At 29.0% G+C, this 17,889-nt stretch overlaps 2 protein-coding genes across 2 annotated transcripts; both read left to right on the top strand.

Moving 5' to 3' along the window:
• The first annotated feature begins 4,295 nt into the window (after nt 1-4,295).
• On the top strand, nt 4,296-9,249 carry LOC111624018. The gene is made up of 7 exons (XM_023366786.1): nt 4,296-4,322; nt 6,021-6,075; nt 6,156-6,244; nt 8,177-8,272; nt 8,356-8,418; nt 8,500-8,586; nt 8,677-9,249. Exons 1-7 carry the CDS (start codon nt 4,296-4,298, stop codon nt 9,235-9,237), a joined length of 978 nt encoding a protein of 325 aa, XP_023222554.1. The 3' UTR covers nt 9,238-9,249.
• A 3,012-nt stretch (nt 9,250-12,261) lies between these two features.
• LOC111624024 lies at nt 12,262-17,483 on the top strand. Its single transcript, XM_023366793.1, has 7 exons — nt 12,262-12,288; nt 13,989-14,043; nt 14,124-14,212; nt 16,146-16,241; nt 16,325-16,387; nt 16,469-16,555; nt 16,646-17,483. Exons 1-7 carry the CDS (start codon nt 12,262-12,264, stop codon nt 17,204-17,206), a joined length of 978 nt encoding a protein of 325 aa, XP_023222561.1. The 3' UTR covers nt 17,207-17,483.
• The last annotated feature ends 406 nt before the right edge of the window (nt 17,484-17,889 follow it).

Genomic DNA, 17,889 nt, shown 5'->3' with positions numbered 1-17,889 from the left:
ATATAAATAATTTAGAAAAATTCTGTTCTCCCATTTTTTGTTTGAATAAGGAAATGACTCCCTTATTTTTTCCTGTCATTGCTGCCGCAACACTTCAGAAAATAATATTCAGTTTAAACTAGACGAATTACATCGAAAAATATTTATTTATAATTTCTTCTAAACATCTCGCGGGCCGGATAGAAACTCTTCGCGGGCCGTAGCTGGCCCGCGGGTTGCCCACCGTTGCTCTAGACCAGTGGTTCTCAAAGCGGGTGCCGCGGCACCTTAGGGTTCGCAAGAACGCCACAAGGGTGCCGCGAAATTTTTAAATAATTAAATTAAAATTACTTAAAATAATTGAATTAAAGTATTAAATTAAATAAATAATTAAAAGATACCTTTATAATAATAACTTTTGTTTTGAATGCTTTTGTGTTGTTTGGAAATAAACTTACTTACTTTAATAAAAAACTTTTATTTTTTTCAGTCTTCTCATCCTTCATATCTTTACTAACCGTAAAAAGCAAAATAATGAATAATAATAATAATAATAGGGGTGCCGTGAATTTTGTTTAATAATTTCAAGTGTGCCACCTGACAAAAAAGTTTGAGAAACACTGACCTATGGTGACAATTTTCTAAAGCTTTCTCAGAGCTTGATTCCATTTACCTGGCAACAAGTTTTTAATTAATTAATAGAGCCATTTCTCTTGGTCCTCATATTTACTACTGCCACAAAAACATGTTACAAATTATTCATCGCATTTACTTATTATTAAGGGAAAACATTTGATTTATTTAATTTTTTTTTTATGTAGGCCTACTTATTGATGACCTCAAAAGATGTGAGTGGCCCTTCCTCGAGCTCTAAAAGGCCTTGGATAAGCTTATAGAATTTGAGAAGTGCGTTTTGTAATTTGCTCTTGAAATCCTTATTATGTTACAATATAAATTCAGCAAGTCTCATGAAGAAGTCGATGATCCTTTGATTGCTCATTGTTCTTTGGTTGGATAAGAATATAAATATCTAAACATTGAATGAAGTAACTTTTAAAATATTATTATTACTTTAAAAACTAATCGGGAATGTGGGACGAGTTCCTCCGTAATATTTTCTTATTAAACCAAGGAAGAATTCTTAAATTACCAGAAGCTCCGAATCCATCCAGAAGGATATAAAATCCATATAGAAGCTTTAAAAATTCTCAATAATATTATCTCTAACTGATATTTGAGTTATTCTAGATAAACTTTTGAAGTAAAAGAAACTTATTAGAGAGGTTGCAGCTGAATTTTTGTGAACGTCGAGCGCCGCTATCTTGTAAGCGGTGCTCGACGTTCGACGTTCACGTTTGAGAGATGAAAACTTCGGCCGCAATCTCGCTATTATAGTTTCTATCAAATTAAATATCTTCCTCCAAGTAACATTTTAGATTAACCGCGTTAACCTAAAATGCCAAACTATATCAATCTATTATATCTCGTTTTTTAAGCTAAAAGACTATTTGAATATATCAAAACATTAAATCTCATTTATTTTTACATATAAATAGAGACATTTTCTTTCTCAATATGTTGTTGTTCACAAGAATAAAGAAATCTCTTCCTATTGACCAATAAAGAATTAAAATGTTTTCCATTGGTCAAGTTTAATTTTTAATGTATAATTGAAGCAAACAAGAATCTGTATATTGTAGAAAATAAAAGCAGATCTACAATAAAATCTTTTGAATTCTAGCAAATTTGAACCCCTGTTTACTGTTTAAACAGTAGGCTAGTAGGCTACTGTGCTAAAGTACAATACTGTCTATAGTTATTCTTCTATTGTACATTGCAATTTCTTATGTAAGAACATCCACGTGTTCGTGTTTAGTATCCAATAGCAGATGTTTGTATATTTGACAAAGAAAATAGTTTCGAGACAATCGAACAACATGATTCTTTCGTAACGACCCGCACAAAATTAGGTCGTTGTACAGCTTTTCAGTCGAGCAGGTGAGGAAAAGTTACATCTGCACGATCTCCCCCCTTTCAACATTGTGGTTACTGACTTGTTAACATTACACATCATTCGAAAAAGTAAAATGGAAGTTAAATTCATTTTAAACACGCAGATAACTTTGTTTACAATAGTTTCAATAATTGACATAAAAATATCAAATAACATGGCACGAAATGAGTTTAATCCTGTTTAAAATTCAAAAGTCGTAAACGCTCTCTCATTGGTTTTTCGTAAATTTAAATTAACCAATCAGTATCGAAAATTTAATTTAATTTTTTCCCCCGCGTTTTAATCTAAAATAAAGTTTTAATTTATTCAGATTTTTTATATCTTGATGTAAAAATATTAAATTATAATTTTTCAAATAAAACAAATTTAATTTCGAATTCAAGCAATTTAGATTTAAAAAATGAAATTTATCTAACCATATTACATTACATTTAATTTTATATGCAACGAATATATTATAACGTTTATATATTTAAATTATAAAATTTTAAAACATAAAATGAATATTTTATTTAATTTTTTAAACTAAAAATAAAATTTTATAAATTTATTTTATAAAGCGATACAAGATGGCAGCACATGTAAATTAATACAAAATAACGGTTTAAGTTATATAATAAAGTTTTTTTTTTACTTAAAATGTTTAATATTAAATTAAATTGAAAATTAAATATTTTCTTTTATTATTACTTTTTTAAAATATAAATTTTTAAGTGAAAAAATTAGTCGATTATTAATTTTTTGCTGTGTTATATTAATTTATTATTATTATCATCTTATATCTTTAAGGAAATATACGGATATATGATCATAAATTATTACGAAGTTTTAAACGAGAACAAAAATGCAATTTAAGATTAAATAGGTCACGTTACCAAGATTAACTTTAATGCCTTTAGCTACCTTTTCTAGTTTAATTAACAATATATCAGCCTTCGTCTACTTATAAAAAAAATTAAAGGAAGGAACAAAAAAAACAGCAAGAAAAATATCTGCACGTCGCCATTTTCTTCATCAATGCGCATGATCAAGAAATTTATTATTATTATGGTCACATGACACACGTTGGTTTGTCTGTCGACACTGTTGACAACTGACTACGATAAGTAGGAGCCATATGTGGATCAGTTTGTGTATGTCATGTGGATTAACGAGCGATAATGGATTTGGAAGTATGGATTAAGCTCCTAAGTTGCTGCACCCCATATTTGGGTGGTATTTTAACTGGGATTTATTCAACGGTAAGATTATAATTCCAATGTGTTTGCTTAAATATAAATTTTTTTTAGATATTAAACTATTTAATTTTAATTTTTAACTATTTTAATTCACTTTATAACATGTATTTTTAAACTTTCACACAATTAAATAATTTATCGAAAAAATTGATCCGGAGCTATTTTTCTGCCTCTTATTATCCAATATTTATCGTCATTAATAAGGGCATTGTCCTATTATAAGATAATACAATAGAATTACATGATTATAACCAATACTAACATTAAGTATGTAGCATGTAAACGTTTCTACGGTCCAAATAATCAATTTGTATACAAGGAAAAGGTATATTCACCATTACAATATTTGGCAATAAAAAAAAAAAAATATTACTACGATGGCTACAAAAATATTAAACGGGTTAAATGGGTGGTGGTAGGTCGCTATATCATGACCCGTAACATGTAAATTTACCGGAATTACGGTTAAAGATTTAATATTTATAAATTTTATATTAATATTTAATTGAGCAGAAAGATAAACACAATAAAACTTTTGCTCGTATGATAGAAAGTAGCAAAAGTTTTTAAAGCTTTTCTCCGTCCTTTATTTCTTTCTATAATCGTTCTCTTTCGGTGTCGTTACTTAAAATAAACTAAAAATATTTCCTATTGTTATCTAATCACAATTGTTTCTATAAAAAAATATATATATGTATACAGTATATATATATAATTTATACGTTCTTAAATGCATTGGCACCTTTCAGTTTTGTATAACACTCGTTTATTTACAGTTAAAAATATTTTCTTTACACACAAATATTTGGCACATAGTAATCTTGTAGTTATCTAGTATTACCGGTTATTGACATTAACGACCCAGAATTTGACAATATTTCCCTTAGAATTTAATTAAGCAAGATCACATGACCTTGCCATATCAATAAAGGAAGAAAAAAATAACTAAAACAGTTTTAATAAAATATATTACGAAATATTCGATTGTGTGAAGTTTGTTTCTTGTCAACTTTAAGACTTTCTTTACATTTAACAATGCCCTCTTCGTACTTAAATCACTTCAAATGGGTCAACATTACCCAAGTCACGTGGTAAGGTCAGTTCTTTTACTTCCCTAGAGGGGTTTTTTTGCTTGATATGTCCTCGCTTTTGAAGTATTTGACGTGATATGTATAATGATATATATATATATAAGAATGTGTCTTGAGAGAAAGCATTCTAATAAATTAAAATATGTATATAGGCCTATATTTTTTTTACAAATAATTATCTTTGCGTAACTATTAAATCAATCCTACGATGAAAGAAAGGCTGAAGCGGAGATTCCCTTCATTAAATGATGTTTTCAAGGTCAGTATTTAGTAACGAGGATCAACGTTACAGCAAAGGTCACCTTACATTTTCTTAAATGAGATTTATAACTGACAGATGGATAACTTGTATTTATATTTTTAAATAATTAAGCGTTTTTTCGACTTTTTTTTATAAGGGAAATTATCTTCTAACCTTAAATACATTTGTATTTTTAAAATACGTTATTTAATTTAACAAACAAACACATTTAAACGTTACAACACCATTGAATTTAATGAAATTGAGAATGTAAACTGACTTTTCGCGCTTTGTTTGGGTTTCTATGACGTAAATTTGTTCCTCGTTTAGTTATACCATATCTTCAATTATTTAATGGTAAGGACAATAACCTTTTTTTCTTTTTTAATCATGTATAACAATAGTAAGATAATGCCATTCAAACAAGGGTTATAAGTCAATTAAGGTCGAAGAAGTTGGAGTCTTCTGTACGATGATAAAACGTGACATTTTCTTAGCGTGAGATCTCTCCCATTCACAAATGTTGCCATTCGGTAGCTCTATGTTTAAAAAAAACTTCATAGAATCCCCTTCTTAACACAGGAAGGGGTGATTGATGGTAGCGAAGGGTTGCTGACATCCTAAGAACTTCTCATAATAAAGCAGTATCCGGTCTTTTAAGACCAAACAATCTTTGTTTTCTTTTTCACTACAGAAATTAGCTTAAAAAATTCATCTTAAAACTATTTATGATTTTTTCTTTTTTAATAAAATAAAAGAATTTTCGACGTACTAAAGTTGTGGTTTTTTAAATCAAAAACTCCATTGCAACGCAATGCGAATGAGAAAATCTCGCGAGAATTGAGTCGTATCGATATATTTTAAATACGATTCGTTAAAGACATGTGTGACGTCATAGTTTAACATCCGCTTTAAGCGAAACTCCTGGAATTTACTATTAAACTTTTCTCATAATAAAGCGGTTTCCGGTTTGTTAAGAGTGAACAATGCTTTGTTGCTTTCTCCATTAAAGAGAAATTAACAAAAATAAAATGAATTATAATTAATTTAAAAATGGTTTATTATTATTATTATGTTCATTTTTTAATAAAATAAAATAATTTTAGGCGTTTCAAAGCTGGATATATATTTTTTTTTCAATAAAAATGGCATTTCTTCTCGACGCGACACGCGACGAGAAGAGAATGAAAAAATCTCACGAGAATTGTAACGTATCAATATATTTTAAATTCGATTCGCTAAAGACTTATTTGACGTCATAGCGAAGAATTTTAAAAATTAAACTCTTAGTAATTGAGTTTGCACGCGTGAAGCTATAAAGAAGTCACGGCATTGTACAAAAATACAAAAAAATACACAAAAAAAGCATTTTCTTTATAATTATATTGTAAAATTACAGAGTTTCTTCACCATTTTCCTTAAATTTTAGTGTTTTTTTTAATACCTATTTTTTCCAGGTGACCTACTTAACAGCCTTCGGGATGGAACTCGGATGGATTATAGAAGCAGAAGGTAAATTTAAACAATAAAATAAGCAGAAATATACAAAATTATACATATATATTTAAATTTTTTAAAACATTTTATTGCAGATAAGTTACCTTCACCGGCGTACATCTTAACTGCCGGATACTTCTGCACGTTCTTAGTCTCGTTGTTCCTTTTGGTGGGTCTGATGCTTGTAAGTAACGACATTACTGATATTTCTATCTTCAAATCACGTATCTGGGCACCTGTGTCACGTGACCCGCCAGCTTTTCGGTGGGAAAGTCTCGCCATTGCTCGAGCGTAACGTAACGAGAACGAAGTTTTCCTACCTCCATCCCCCCTGCGAGAAAAACTACCCGCTCTCTTTACTGCTAAACATAAAAGAGTTTATTACGTAAAGAATATTATTATTGTATACATACGTCGAGAAATATGGCGTAATAAATGAAAAAAATAAAGAAAGAAAGGGGGAAAAACATGGCGTCACGATGGCAATCGTGTGCAGTGATATGCTGTATAGGTGGGAAGTATGATTTCGTTACGCTTCAATTAATGGCTACAAAAGTGGAAAAATATCATTTATGTATTATACATAAAACTTTTTTTTTGTTGTTATTTTGAGGAAATGTAGAAAATTTCAAATAAATTAATTTAAAAAATGCAATTTATCAATATATATATATATTACATGTAGATATACGGTATTTAAATATATTCAGTTTCTACGTTATCACTTTACTGTGTTAAAATTACGAAGGGCATCCAAAGTAGAGAGGTAGAAGGGCCCTGAACAAAAAAGGGTCTCAAAGTTTAGTCTTGTATCTAAAAAAAAAAAGATATTCTTATTTGAATTATCGACTTCGAAGAAGGGTAGGATTCCATATTTGTGATTAACTTCGCTAAATATCATCTCTCTCAGAAGTAATTTGGAACCCATTTTGAAGTTTTTTAATTAGATTTAAGAACATTTATCAGTTGGCCCCAATTAACGTCTTAGAGAGATGAGACGTGTCTCTTGTCAGGTGCAAACGTGGGCCCCTCTTCTTTCTGGTAAAAAATGTTTTTTTTCAAAATTTCCTTTGTTCTTAATTATAAGAAATTTTAAAATTGTAATATTTTCAAGTTTAAATAAGTTTAAGACATATTTATTACTCAAATGATCGAAATTATTGAAAAATTGATATAAAAACAGGACCCGAAAATACTTCGTTAAAATTCAAATTCGTAGATCGCTTCGTTGTCAAATTATTTTAATTCTTTAACATGTTTATTATTATTTAAACTTATGCTTTTTATAAATTTACCCATTAAATGTGAGTTAAAATCAAATTTAACGCACGTTAATTTGCATAGAACACAATGCATTAGTTTACGTTAATTACAATTTTAACTATTTTTTAAATGTAAACACAAGGCAATCAATTGGGTTAAAATAAAGAAGAGGACATATAAAAGTCTAAAATAATTTCTAAAATGTTTAAAAGCTTTTCCTCTGTTATATATAACAGCCAGAAAAGTAAAAATAAATAAAATACAGTACTTTACGTTGGTATTAAATTTAATGAAGCAAATTTAGATGTATGGAGTTTAATGAGTGACCTGCAAAAATATAAGTACACACTTTACTTAATTAAGTATAATTTATCTTTAAAAAATGGCCGAATGCGCTTTATTTTTGATCATTTTTACCATCTAAACTCATCAAATTAATTGTTTTGATACTTTTTCCACTCTAAAAATGGTGAAAGTTAACTGATAAAGTGAAGTTAATTAGTTTAATGAGTCAATTCGTACACCAGATGAAACTATGATAATGCCTGTTATATATGCGTATATATTTTTTAAAACAGTTAACGGACAGACAGACATACATTTATAATTTAAATAATTATATTCTAGTTTAAACAGTTGGCTTTTTTTTTATTATTATAATTATTAATTTGGAGTAAGTGGTGTGTTTTATAGTAGCGAAACTTATTTAATTGGGCGGTGTAGGCGTTAAATATAATAAAAAAGTAAATTATCTTAATTAAGTGACCGTAATATTTTAATGAGAGATGGTTGAACTCATTATATATTATTTCAGTTTGTTATAATTATATATTATTTATTTATTTTTATTTAGAAACATTGTAAATATCTCCTCATATGGTTGATAGTGATGTTAGCCTTCTTCTTCCCAGAATGTGGCCTTGTTCTATATATGAGCCTTTATTATTGGGTGAATATTTATATTATTAACAATTAAAAGCATTAAAAAAATCTATACAAAAGCATAAATTTTCATATTTAATTGCATTTTAGGACTTAGGAACTCCGTACGGTTTAGCCGAATTCGTATTCTACGTCTGCAGAGCTGTACTTAATGTAAGTTAATAAATCATCTTTAAATATTAATTAAATACGTTTAATTTAAATTAATATTTTAAAAATTAATTATATTTTAAGGTTTTGTGCGTGGTTTGTATCCATCTTTTATACGGAAGTTGGAGGAAGGAGAAGAGAACGCTTCACAGATTGGAAAACTTTCAAGTCGTAAGGAGTTTAATTAATAATATTTTAAGCATCAATCATTATAAATTTTTATACATATGGCTCATTATTAATTACATTTTAAACCATTAGGGAACTATATATAGTCATTTAAGCTCTGTTTCGTGCGGAAAGGAGAACAATAGCTCAGGTAACGATTACCTGTACAGGTGCGCTATACAGGATGATCCAAATAAACGAATCAACAGAAGTCTATCTCTAGATTCTTCGTACCTTAAAGACGTTAAACATAACTGGAATACTTGTAGACAAATGGAGGCCTTGTATGGACAATTTCATGGACACAAGAGCGAATTCGACGTTGCTACCTTTAATCAATATCTAGCATGGCAAATGAACTGTCCAACTTCCATTTATGGCACCATCAGGTGTAGGGATAGGTTATCAGATCTAGAATTGAATAATAGGAGGAGACGTAGCGTTGCCCTTTATGGCACCGTTAATGGTTTGTACAAACCTCCTCAAAGGAAATTACTAAAGAAATCAAAATCTTTGGGTGATTTAACCATCGATCATTGCATCCTCGAGAAGTTGAATCAATCTTCTTTCACCTACCTACACCGTCCGAGTTCTCTCGTTATTGAAGAATCAGATAACGATTCGCTACAGAATATAAGCGACGTGGCGTTATAACGGAACTTCGTTGTTTTCTCTNAACTTACTTACTTTAATAAAAAACTTTTATTTTTTTCAGTCTTCTCATCCTTCATATCTTTACTAACCGTAAAAAGCAAAATAATGAATAATAATAATAATAATAGGGGTGCCGTGAATTTTGTTTAATAATTTCAAGTGTGCCACCTGACAAAAAAGTTTGAGAAACACTGACCTATGGTGACAATTTTCTAAAGCTTTCTCAGAGCTTGATTCCATTTACCTGGCAACAAGTTTTTAATTAATTAATAGAGCCATTTCTCTTGGTCCTCATATTTACTACTGCCACAAAAACATGTTACAAATTATTCATCGCATTTACTTATTATTAAGGGAAAACATTTGATTTATTTAATTTTTTTTTTATGTAGGCCTACTTATTGATGACCTCAAAAGATGTGAGTGGCCCTTCCTCGAGCTCTAAAAGGCCTTGGATAAGCTTATAGAATTTGAGAAGTGCGTTTTGTAATTTGCTCTTGAAATCCTTATTATGTTACAATATAAATTCAGCAAGTCTCATGAAGAAGTCGATGATCCTTTGATTGCTCATTGTTCTTTGGTTGGATAAGAATATAAATATCTAAACATTGAATGAAGTAACTTTTAAAATATTATTATTACTTTAAAAACTAATCGGGAATGTGGGACGAGTTCCTCCGTAATATTTTCTTATTAAACCAAGGAAGAATTCTTAAATTACCAGAAGCTCCGAATCCATCCAGAAGGATATAAAATCCATATAGAAGCTTTAAAAATTCTCAATAATATTATCTCTAACTGATATTTGAGTTATTCTAGATAAACTATTGAAGTAAAAGAAACTTATTAGAGAGGTTGCAGCTGAATTTTTGTGAACGTCGAGCGCCGCTATCTTGTAAGAGGTGCTCGACGTTCGACGTTCACGTTTGAGAGATGAAAACTTCGGCCGCAATCTCGCTATTATAGTTTCTATCAAATTAAATATCTTCCTCCAAGTAACATTTTAGATTAACCGCGTTAACCTAAAATGCCAAACTATATCAATCTATTATATCTCGCTTTTTAAGCTAAAAGACTATTTGAATATATCAAAACATTAAATCTCATTTATTTTTACATATAAATAGACATTTTCTTTCTCAATATGTTGTTGTTCACAAGAATAAAGAAATCTCTTCCTATTGACCAATAAAGAATTAAAATGTTTTCCATTGGTCAAGTTTAATTTTTAATGTATAATTGAAGCAAACAAGAATCTGTATATTGTAGAAAATAAAAGCAGATCTACAATAAAATCTTTTGAATTCTAGCAAATTTGAACCCCTGTTTACTGTTTAAACAGTAGGCTAGTAGGCTACTGTGCTAAAGTACAATACTGTCTATAGTTATTCTTCTATTGTACATTGCAATTTCTTATGTAAGAACATCCACGTGTTCGTGTTTAGTATCCAATAGCAGATGTTTGTATATTTGACAAAGAAAATAGTTTCGAGACAATCGAACAACATGATTCTTTCGTAACGACCCGCACAAAATTAGGTCGTTGTACAGCTTTTCAGTCGAGCAGGTGAGGAAAAGTTACATCTGCACGATCTCCCCCCTTTCAACATTGTGGTTACTGACTTGTTAACATTACACATCATTCGAAAAAGTAAAATGGAAGTTAAATTCATTTTAAACACGCAGATAACTTTGTTTACAATAGTTTCAATAATTGACATAAAAATATCAAATAACATGGCACGAAATGAGTTTAATCCTGTTTAAAATTCAAAAGTCGTAAACGCTCTCTCATTGGTTTTTCGTAAATTTAAATTAACCAATCAGTATCGAAAATTTAATTTAATTTTTTCCCCCGCGTTTTAATCTAAAATAAAGTTTTAATTTATTCAGATTTTTTATATCTTGATGTAAAAATATTAAATTATAATTTTTCAAATAAAACAAATTTAATTTCGAATTCAAGCAATTTAGATTTAAAAAATGAAATTTATCTAACCATATTACATTACATTTAATTTTATATGCAACGAATATATTATAACGTTTATATATTTAAATTATAAAATTTTAAAACATAAAATGAATATTTTATTTAATTTTTTAAACTAAAAATAAAATTTTATAAATTTATTTTATAAAGCGATACAAGATGGCAGCACATGTAAATTAATACAAAATAACGGTTTAAGTTATATAATAAAGTTTTTTTTTTACTTAAAATGTTTAATATTAAATTAAATTGAAAATTAAATATTTTCTTTTATTATTACTTTTTTAAAATATAAATTTTTAAGTGAAAAAATTAGTCGATTATTAATTTTTTGCTGTGTTATATTAATTTATTATTATTATCATCTTATATCTTTAAGGAAATATACGGATATATGATCATAAATTATTACGAAGTTTTAAACGAGAACAAAAATGCAATTTAAGATTAAATAGGTCACGTTACCAAGATTAACTTTAATGCCTTTAGCTACCTTTTCTAGTTTAATTAACAATATATCAGCCTTCGTCTACTTATAAAAAAAATTAAAGGAAGGAACAAAAAAAACAGCAAGAAAAATATCTGCACGTCGCCATTTTCTTCATCAATGCGCATGATCAAGAAATTTATTATTATTATGGTCACATGACACACGTTGGTTTGTCTGTCGACACTGTTGACAACTGACTACGATAAGTAGGAGCCATATGTGGATCAGTTTGTGTATGTCATGTGGATTAACGAGCGATAATGGATTTGGAAGTATGGATTAAGCTCCTAAGTTGCTGCACCCCATACTTGGGTGGTATTTTAACTGGGATTTATTCAACGGTAAGATTATAATTCCAATGTGTTTGCTTAAATATAAATTTTTTTTATATAAGAGTTTTTAACATATTAAGTCTCTTTTATAAAGCCCTATACTCAGAACGAAGTATTTCGGTGTAAGCNTTGTGTGAAGTTTGTTTCTTGTCAACTTTAAGACTTTCTTTACATTTAACAATGCCCTCTTCGTACTTAAATCACTTCAAATGGGTCAACATTACCCAAGTCACGTGGTAAGGTCAGTTCTTTTACTTCCCTAGAGGGGTTTTTTTGCTTGATATGTCCTCGCTTTTGAAGTATTTGACGTGATATGTATAATGATATATATATATATATAAGAATGTGTCTTGAGAGAAAGCATTCTAATAAATTAAAATATGTATATAGGCCTATATTTTTTTTACAAATAATTATCTTTGCGTAACTATTAAATCAATCCTACGATGAAAGAAAGGCTGAAGCGGAGATTCCCTTCATTAAATGATGTTTTCAAGGTCAGTATTTAGTAACGAGGATCAACGTTACAGCAAAGGTCACCTTACATTTTCTTAAATGAGATTTATAACTGACAGATGGATAACTTGTATTTATATTTTTAAATAATTAAGCGTTTTTTCGACTTTTTTTTATAAGGGAAATTATCTTCTAACCTTAAATACATTTGTATTTTTAAAATACGTTATTTAATTTAACAAACAAACACATTTAAACGTTACAACACCATTGAATTTAATGAAATTGAGAATGTAAACTGACTTTTCGCGCTTTGTTTGGGTTTCTATGACGTAAATTTGTTCCTCGTTTAGTTATACCATATCTTCAATTATTTAATGGTAAGGACAATAACCTTTTTTTCTTTTTTATTCATGTATAACAATAGTAAGATAATGCCATTCAAACAAGGGTTATAAGTCAATTAAGGTCGAAGAAGTTGGAGTCTTCTGTACGATGATAAAACGTGACATTTTCTTAGCGTGAGATCTCTCCCATTCACAAATGTTGCCATTCGGTAGCTCTATGTTTAAAAAAAACTTCATAGAATCCCCTTCTTAACACAGGAAGGGGTGATTGATGGTAGCGAAGGGTTGCTGACATCCTAAGAACTTCTCATAATAAAGCAGTATCCGGTCTTTTAAGACCAAACAATCTTTGTTTTCTTTTTCACTACAGAAATTAGCTTAAAAAATTCATCTTAAAACTATTTATGATTTTTTCTTTTTTAATAAAATAAAAGAATTTTCGACGTACTAAAGTTGTGGTTTTTTAAATCAAAAACTCCATTGCAACGCAATGCGAATGAGAAAATCTCGCGAGAATTGAGTCGTATCGATATATTTTAAATACGATTCGTTAAAGACATGTGTGACGTCATAGTTTAACATCCGCTTTAAGCGAAACTCCTGGAATTTACTATTAAACTTTTCTCATAATAAAGCGGTTTCCGGTTTGTTAAGAGGGAACAATGCTTTGTTGCTTTCTCCATTAAAGAGAAATTAACAAAAATAAAATGAATTATAATTAATTTAAAAATGGTTTATTATTATTATTATGTTCATTTTTTAATAAAATAAAATAATTTTAGGCGTTTCAAAGCTGGATATATATTTTTTTTTCAATAAAAATGGCATTTCTTCTCGACGCGACACGCGACGAGAAGAGAATGAAAAAATCTCACGAGAATTGTAACGTATCAATATATTTTAAATTCGATTCGCTAAAGACTTATTTGACGTCATAGCGAAGAATTTTAAAAATTAAACTCTTAGTAATTGAGTTTGCACGCGTGAAGCTATAAAGAAGTCACGGCATTGTACAAAAATACAAAAAAATACACAAAAAAAGCATTTTCTTTATAATTATATTGTAAAATTACAGAGTTTCTTCACCATTTTCCTTAAATTTTAGTGTTTTTTTTAATACCTATTTTTTCCAGGTGACCTACTTAACAGCCTTCGGGATGGAACTCGGATGGATTATAGAAGCAGAAGGTAAATTTAAACAATAAAATAAGCAGAAATATACAAAATTATACATATATATTTAAATTTTTTAAAACATTTTATTGCAGATAAGTTACCTTCACCGGCGTACATCTTAACTGCCGGATACTTCTGCACGTTCTTAGTCTCGTTGTTCCTTTTGGTGGGTCTGATGCTTGTAAGTAACGACATTACTGATATTTCTATCTTCAAATCACGTATCTGGGCACCTGTGTCACGTGACCCGCCAGCTTTTCGGTGGGAAAGTCTCGCCATTGCTCGAGCGTAACGTAACGAGAACGAAGTTTTCCTACCTCCATCCCCCCTGCGAGAAAAACTACCCGCTCTCTTTACTGCTAAACATAAAAGAGTTTATTACGTAAAGAATATTATTATTGTATACATACGTCGAGAAATATGGCGTAATAAATGAAAAAAATAAAGAAAGAAAGGGGGAAAAACATGGCGTCACGATGGCAATCGTGTGCAGTGATATGCTGTATAGGTGGGAAGTATGATTTCGTTACGCTTCAATTAATGGCTACAAAAGTGGAAAAATATCATTTATGTATTATACATAAAACTTTTTTTTTGTTGTTATTTTGAGGAAATGTAGAAAATTTCAAATAAATTAATTTAAAAAATGCAATTTATCAATATATATATATATTACATGTAGATATACGGTATTTAAGTATATTCAGTTTCTACGTTATCACTTTACTGTGTTAAAATTACGAAGGGCATCCAAAGTAGAGAGGTAGAAGGGCCCTGAACAAAAAAGGGTCTCAAAGTTTAGTCTTGTATCTAAAAAAAAAAAAGATATTCTTATTTGAATTATCGACTTCGAAGAAGGGTAGGATTCCATATTTGTGATTAACTTCGCTAAATATCATCTCTCTCAGAAGTAATTTGGAACCCATTTTGAAGTTTTTTAATTAGATTTAAGAACATTTATCAGTTGGCCCCAATTAACGTCTTAGAGAGATGAGACGTGTCTCTTGTCAGGTGCAAACGTGGGCCCCTCTTCTTTCTGGTAAAAAATGTTTTTTTTCAAAATTTCCTTTGTTCTTAATTATAAGAAATTTTAAAATTGTGATATTTTCAAGTTTAAATAAGTTTAAGACATATTTATTACTCAAATGATCGAAATTATTGAAAAATTGATATAAAAACAGGACCCGAAAATACTTCGTTAAAATTCAAATTCGTAGATCGCTTCGTTGTCAAATTATTTTAATTCTTTAACATGTTTATTATTATTTAAACTTATGCTTTTTATAAATTTACCCATTAAATGTGAGTTAAAATCAAATTTAACGCACGTTAATTTGCATAGAACACAATGCATTAGTTTACGTTAATTACAATTTTAACTATTTTTAAATGTAAACACAAGGCAATCAATTGGGTTAAAATAAAGAAGAGGACATATAAAAGTCTAAAATAATTTCTAAAATGTTTAAAAGCTTTTCCTCTGTTATATATAACAGCCAGAAAAGTAAAAATAAATAAAATACAGTACTTTACGTTGGTATTAAATTTAATGAAGCAAATTTAGATGTATGGAGTTTAATGAGTGACCTGCAAAAATATAAGTACACACTTTACTTAATTAAGTATAATTTATCTTTAAAAAATGGCCGAATGCGCTTTATTTTTGATCATTTTTACCATCTAAACTCATCAAATTAATTGTTTTGATACTTTTTCCACTCTAAAAATGGTGAAAGTTAACTGATAAAGTGAAGTTAATTAGTTTAATGAGTCAATTCGTACACCAGATGAAACTATGATAATGCCTGTTATATATGCGTATATATTTTTTAAAACAGTTAACGGACAGACAGACATACATTTATAATTTAAATAATTATATTCTAGTTTAAACAGTTGGCTTTTTTTTTTATTATTATAATTATTAATTTGGAGTAAGTGGTGTGTTTTATAGTAGCGAAACTTATTTAATTGGGCGGTGTAGGCGTTAAATATAATAAAAAAGTAAATTATCTTAATTAAGTGACCGTAATATTTTAATGAGAGATGGTTGAACTCATTATATATTATTTCAGTTTGTTATAATTATATATTATTTATTTATTTTTATTTAGAAACATTGTAAATATCTCCTCATATGGTTGATAGTGATGTTAGCCTTCTTCTTCCCAGAATGTGGCCTTGTTCTATATATGAGCCTTTATTATTGGGTGAATATTTATATTATTAACAATTAAAAGCATTAAAAAAATCTATACAAAAGCATAAATTTTCATATTTAATTGCATTTTAGGACTTAGGAACTCCGTACGGTTTAGCCGAATTCGTATTCTACGTCTGCAGAGCTGTACTTAATGTAAGTTAATAAATCATCTTTAAATATTAATTAAATACGTTTAATTTAAATTAATATTTTAAAAATTAATTATATTTTAAGGTTTTGTGCGTGGTTTGTATCCATCTTTTATACGGAAGTTGGAGGAAGGAGAAGAGAACGCTTCACAGATTGGAAAACTTTCAAGTCGTAAGGAGTTTAATTAATAATATTTTAAGCATCAATCATTATAAATTTTTATACATATGGCTCATTATTAATTACATTTTAAACCATTAGGGAACTATATATAGTCATTTAAGCTCTGTTTCGTGCGGAAAGGAGAACAATAGCTCAGGTAACGATTACCTGTACAGGTGCGCTATACAGGATGATCCAAATAAACGAATCAACAGAAGTCTATCTCTAGATTCTTCGTACCTTAAAGACGTTAAACATAACTGGAATACTTGTAGACAAATGGAGGCCTTGTATGGACAATTTCATGGACACAAGAGCGAATTCGACGTTGCTACCTTTAATCAATATCTAGCATGGCAAATGAACTGTCCAACTTCCATTTATGGCACCATCAGGTGTAGGGATAGGTTATCAGATCTAGAATTGAATAATAGGAGGAGACGTAGCGTTGCCCTTTATGGCACCGTTAATGGTTTGTACAAACCTCCTCAAAGGAAATTACTAAAGAAATCAAAATCTTTGGGTGATTTAACCATCGATCATTGCATCCTCGAGAAGTTGAATCAATCTTCTTTCACCTACCTACACCGTCCGAGTTCTCTCGTTATTGAAGAATCAGATAACGATTCGCTACAGAATATAAGCGACGTGGCGTTATAACGGAACTTCGTTGTTTTCTCTGCTAAAAAAGCGCAATTTCGGCCCGGTTATCGGTGACAAACTGTAACTGTAAGTGTCGAAGGTAACATAGAAAGTTTATAAACCAATATTTAAGGTCATAATCATAAATTTTTCTAATAAAATTAAATTATTTTACGAGTAACATCGCACTCGATACGTGTTTCAGAAGGAACATCAGTTGGATTTAAACCTCATAAAGCATGTATATAGATTTTTAAAAATATATTTTTATTATAAAATATGGTATTTTTTGTAATTATACACCCTTACGTTTTGTATAAATTTTGATATTAAAAAGATATTATACATGTATAATGCGAACATTTTATGTATCCTTACATTCACCAAATATTAACATTAACAATTATAAATTAAACAAGTTTGGAGCCTAATATCGAGGCCAAAATGATTCTAGAAGGAGTAGAAGAACCTTGACCCTAAGGCATTGAACCATATGGAAGAATGCAGTAAAGCATAACTTTTTTTCTGTGTAAAATTATATCTAAACACGAAAATTTAATATTTGTGAAGGGAAATGAAACCGTAAATTAAAAAAATAAATAATAATAAATTATAATCGTTTTTTCTTCATAAAAAAATGCAAATATTTATTTTATATTAAAAAATTTAAAAATAAGAGGAAGTAAAATATTTTTTTTATC

The sequence above is a fragment of the Centruroides sculpturatus genome, unplaced genomic scaffold (assembly GCF_000671375.1).
Source record: "Centruroides sculpturatus isolate CEXI.00-Female unplaced genomic scaffold, Cexi_2.0 scaffold370, whole genome shotgun sequence".
Taxonomy (NCBI): domain Eukaryota; kingdom Metazoa; phylum Arthropoda; class Arachnida; order Scorpiones; family Buthidae; genus Centruroides; species Centruroides sculpturatus.
This window is presented reverse-complemented; position numbering and strand designations above follow the sequence as displayed.

What these genes read in the sequence shown, in the direction of transcription:
- LOC111624018 (XM_023366786.1), top strand. Translation starts at nt 4,296, where the DNA reads ATGGGTCAACATTACCCAAGTCACGTG. An exon ending in ATGGATTATAGAAGCAGAAG is followed by an intron (nt 6,076 to 6,155) that starts GTAAATTTAAAC and finishes ATTTTATTGCAG; the next exon opens with ATAAGTTACCTTCACCGGCG. An exon ending in GATTGGAAAACTTTCAAGTC is followed by an intron (nt 8,587 to 8,676) that starts GTAAGGAGTTTA and finishes TTAAACCATTAG; the next exon opens with GGAACTATATATAGTCATTT.
- LOC111624024 (XM_023366793.1), top strand. Translation starts at nt 12,262, where the DNA reads ATGGGTCAACATTACCCAAGTCACGTG. An exon ending in TTTTGGTGGGTCTGATGCTT is followed by an intron (nt 14,213 to 16,145) that starts GTAAGTAACGAC and finishes ATTTTTATTTAG; the next exon opens with AAACATTGTAAATATCTCCT. An exon ending in TCTGCAGAGCTGTACTTAAT is followed by an intron (nt 16,388 to 16,468) that starts GTAAGTTAATAA and finishes TTATATTTTAAG; the next exon opens with GTTTTGTGCGTGGTTTGTAT.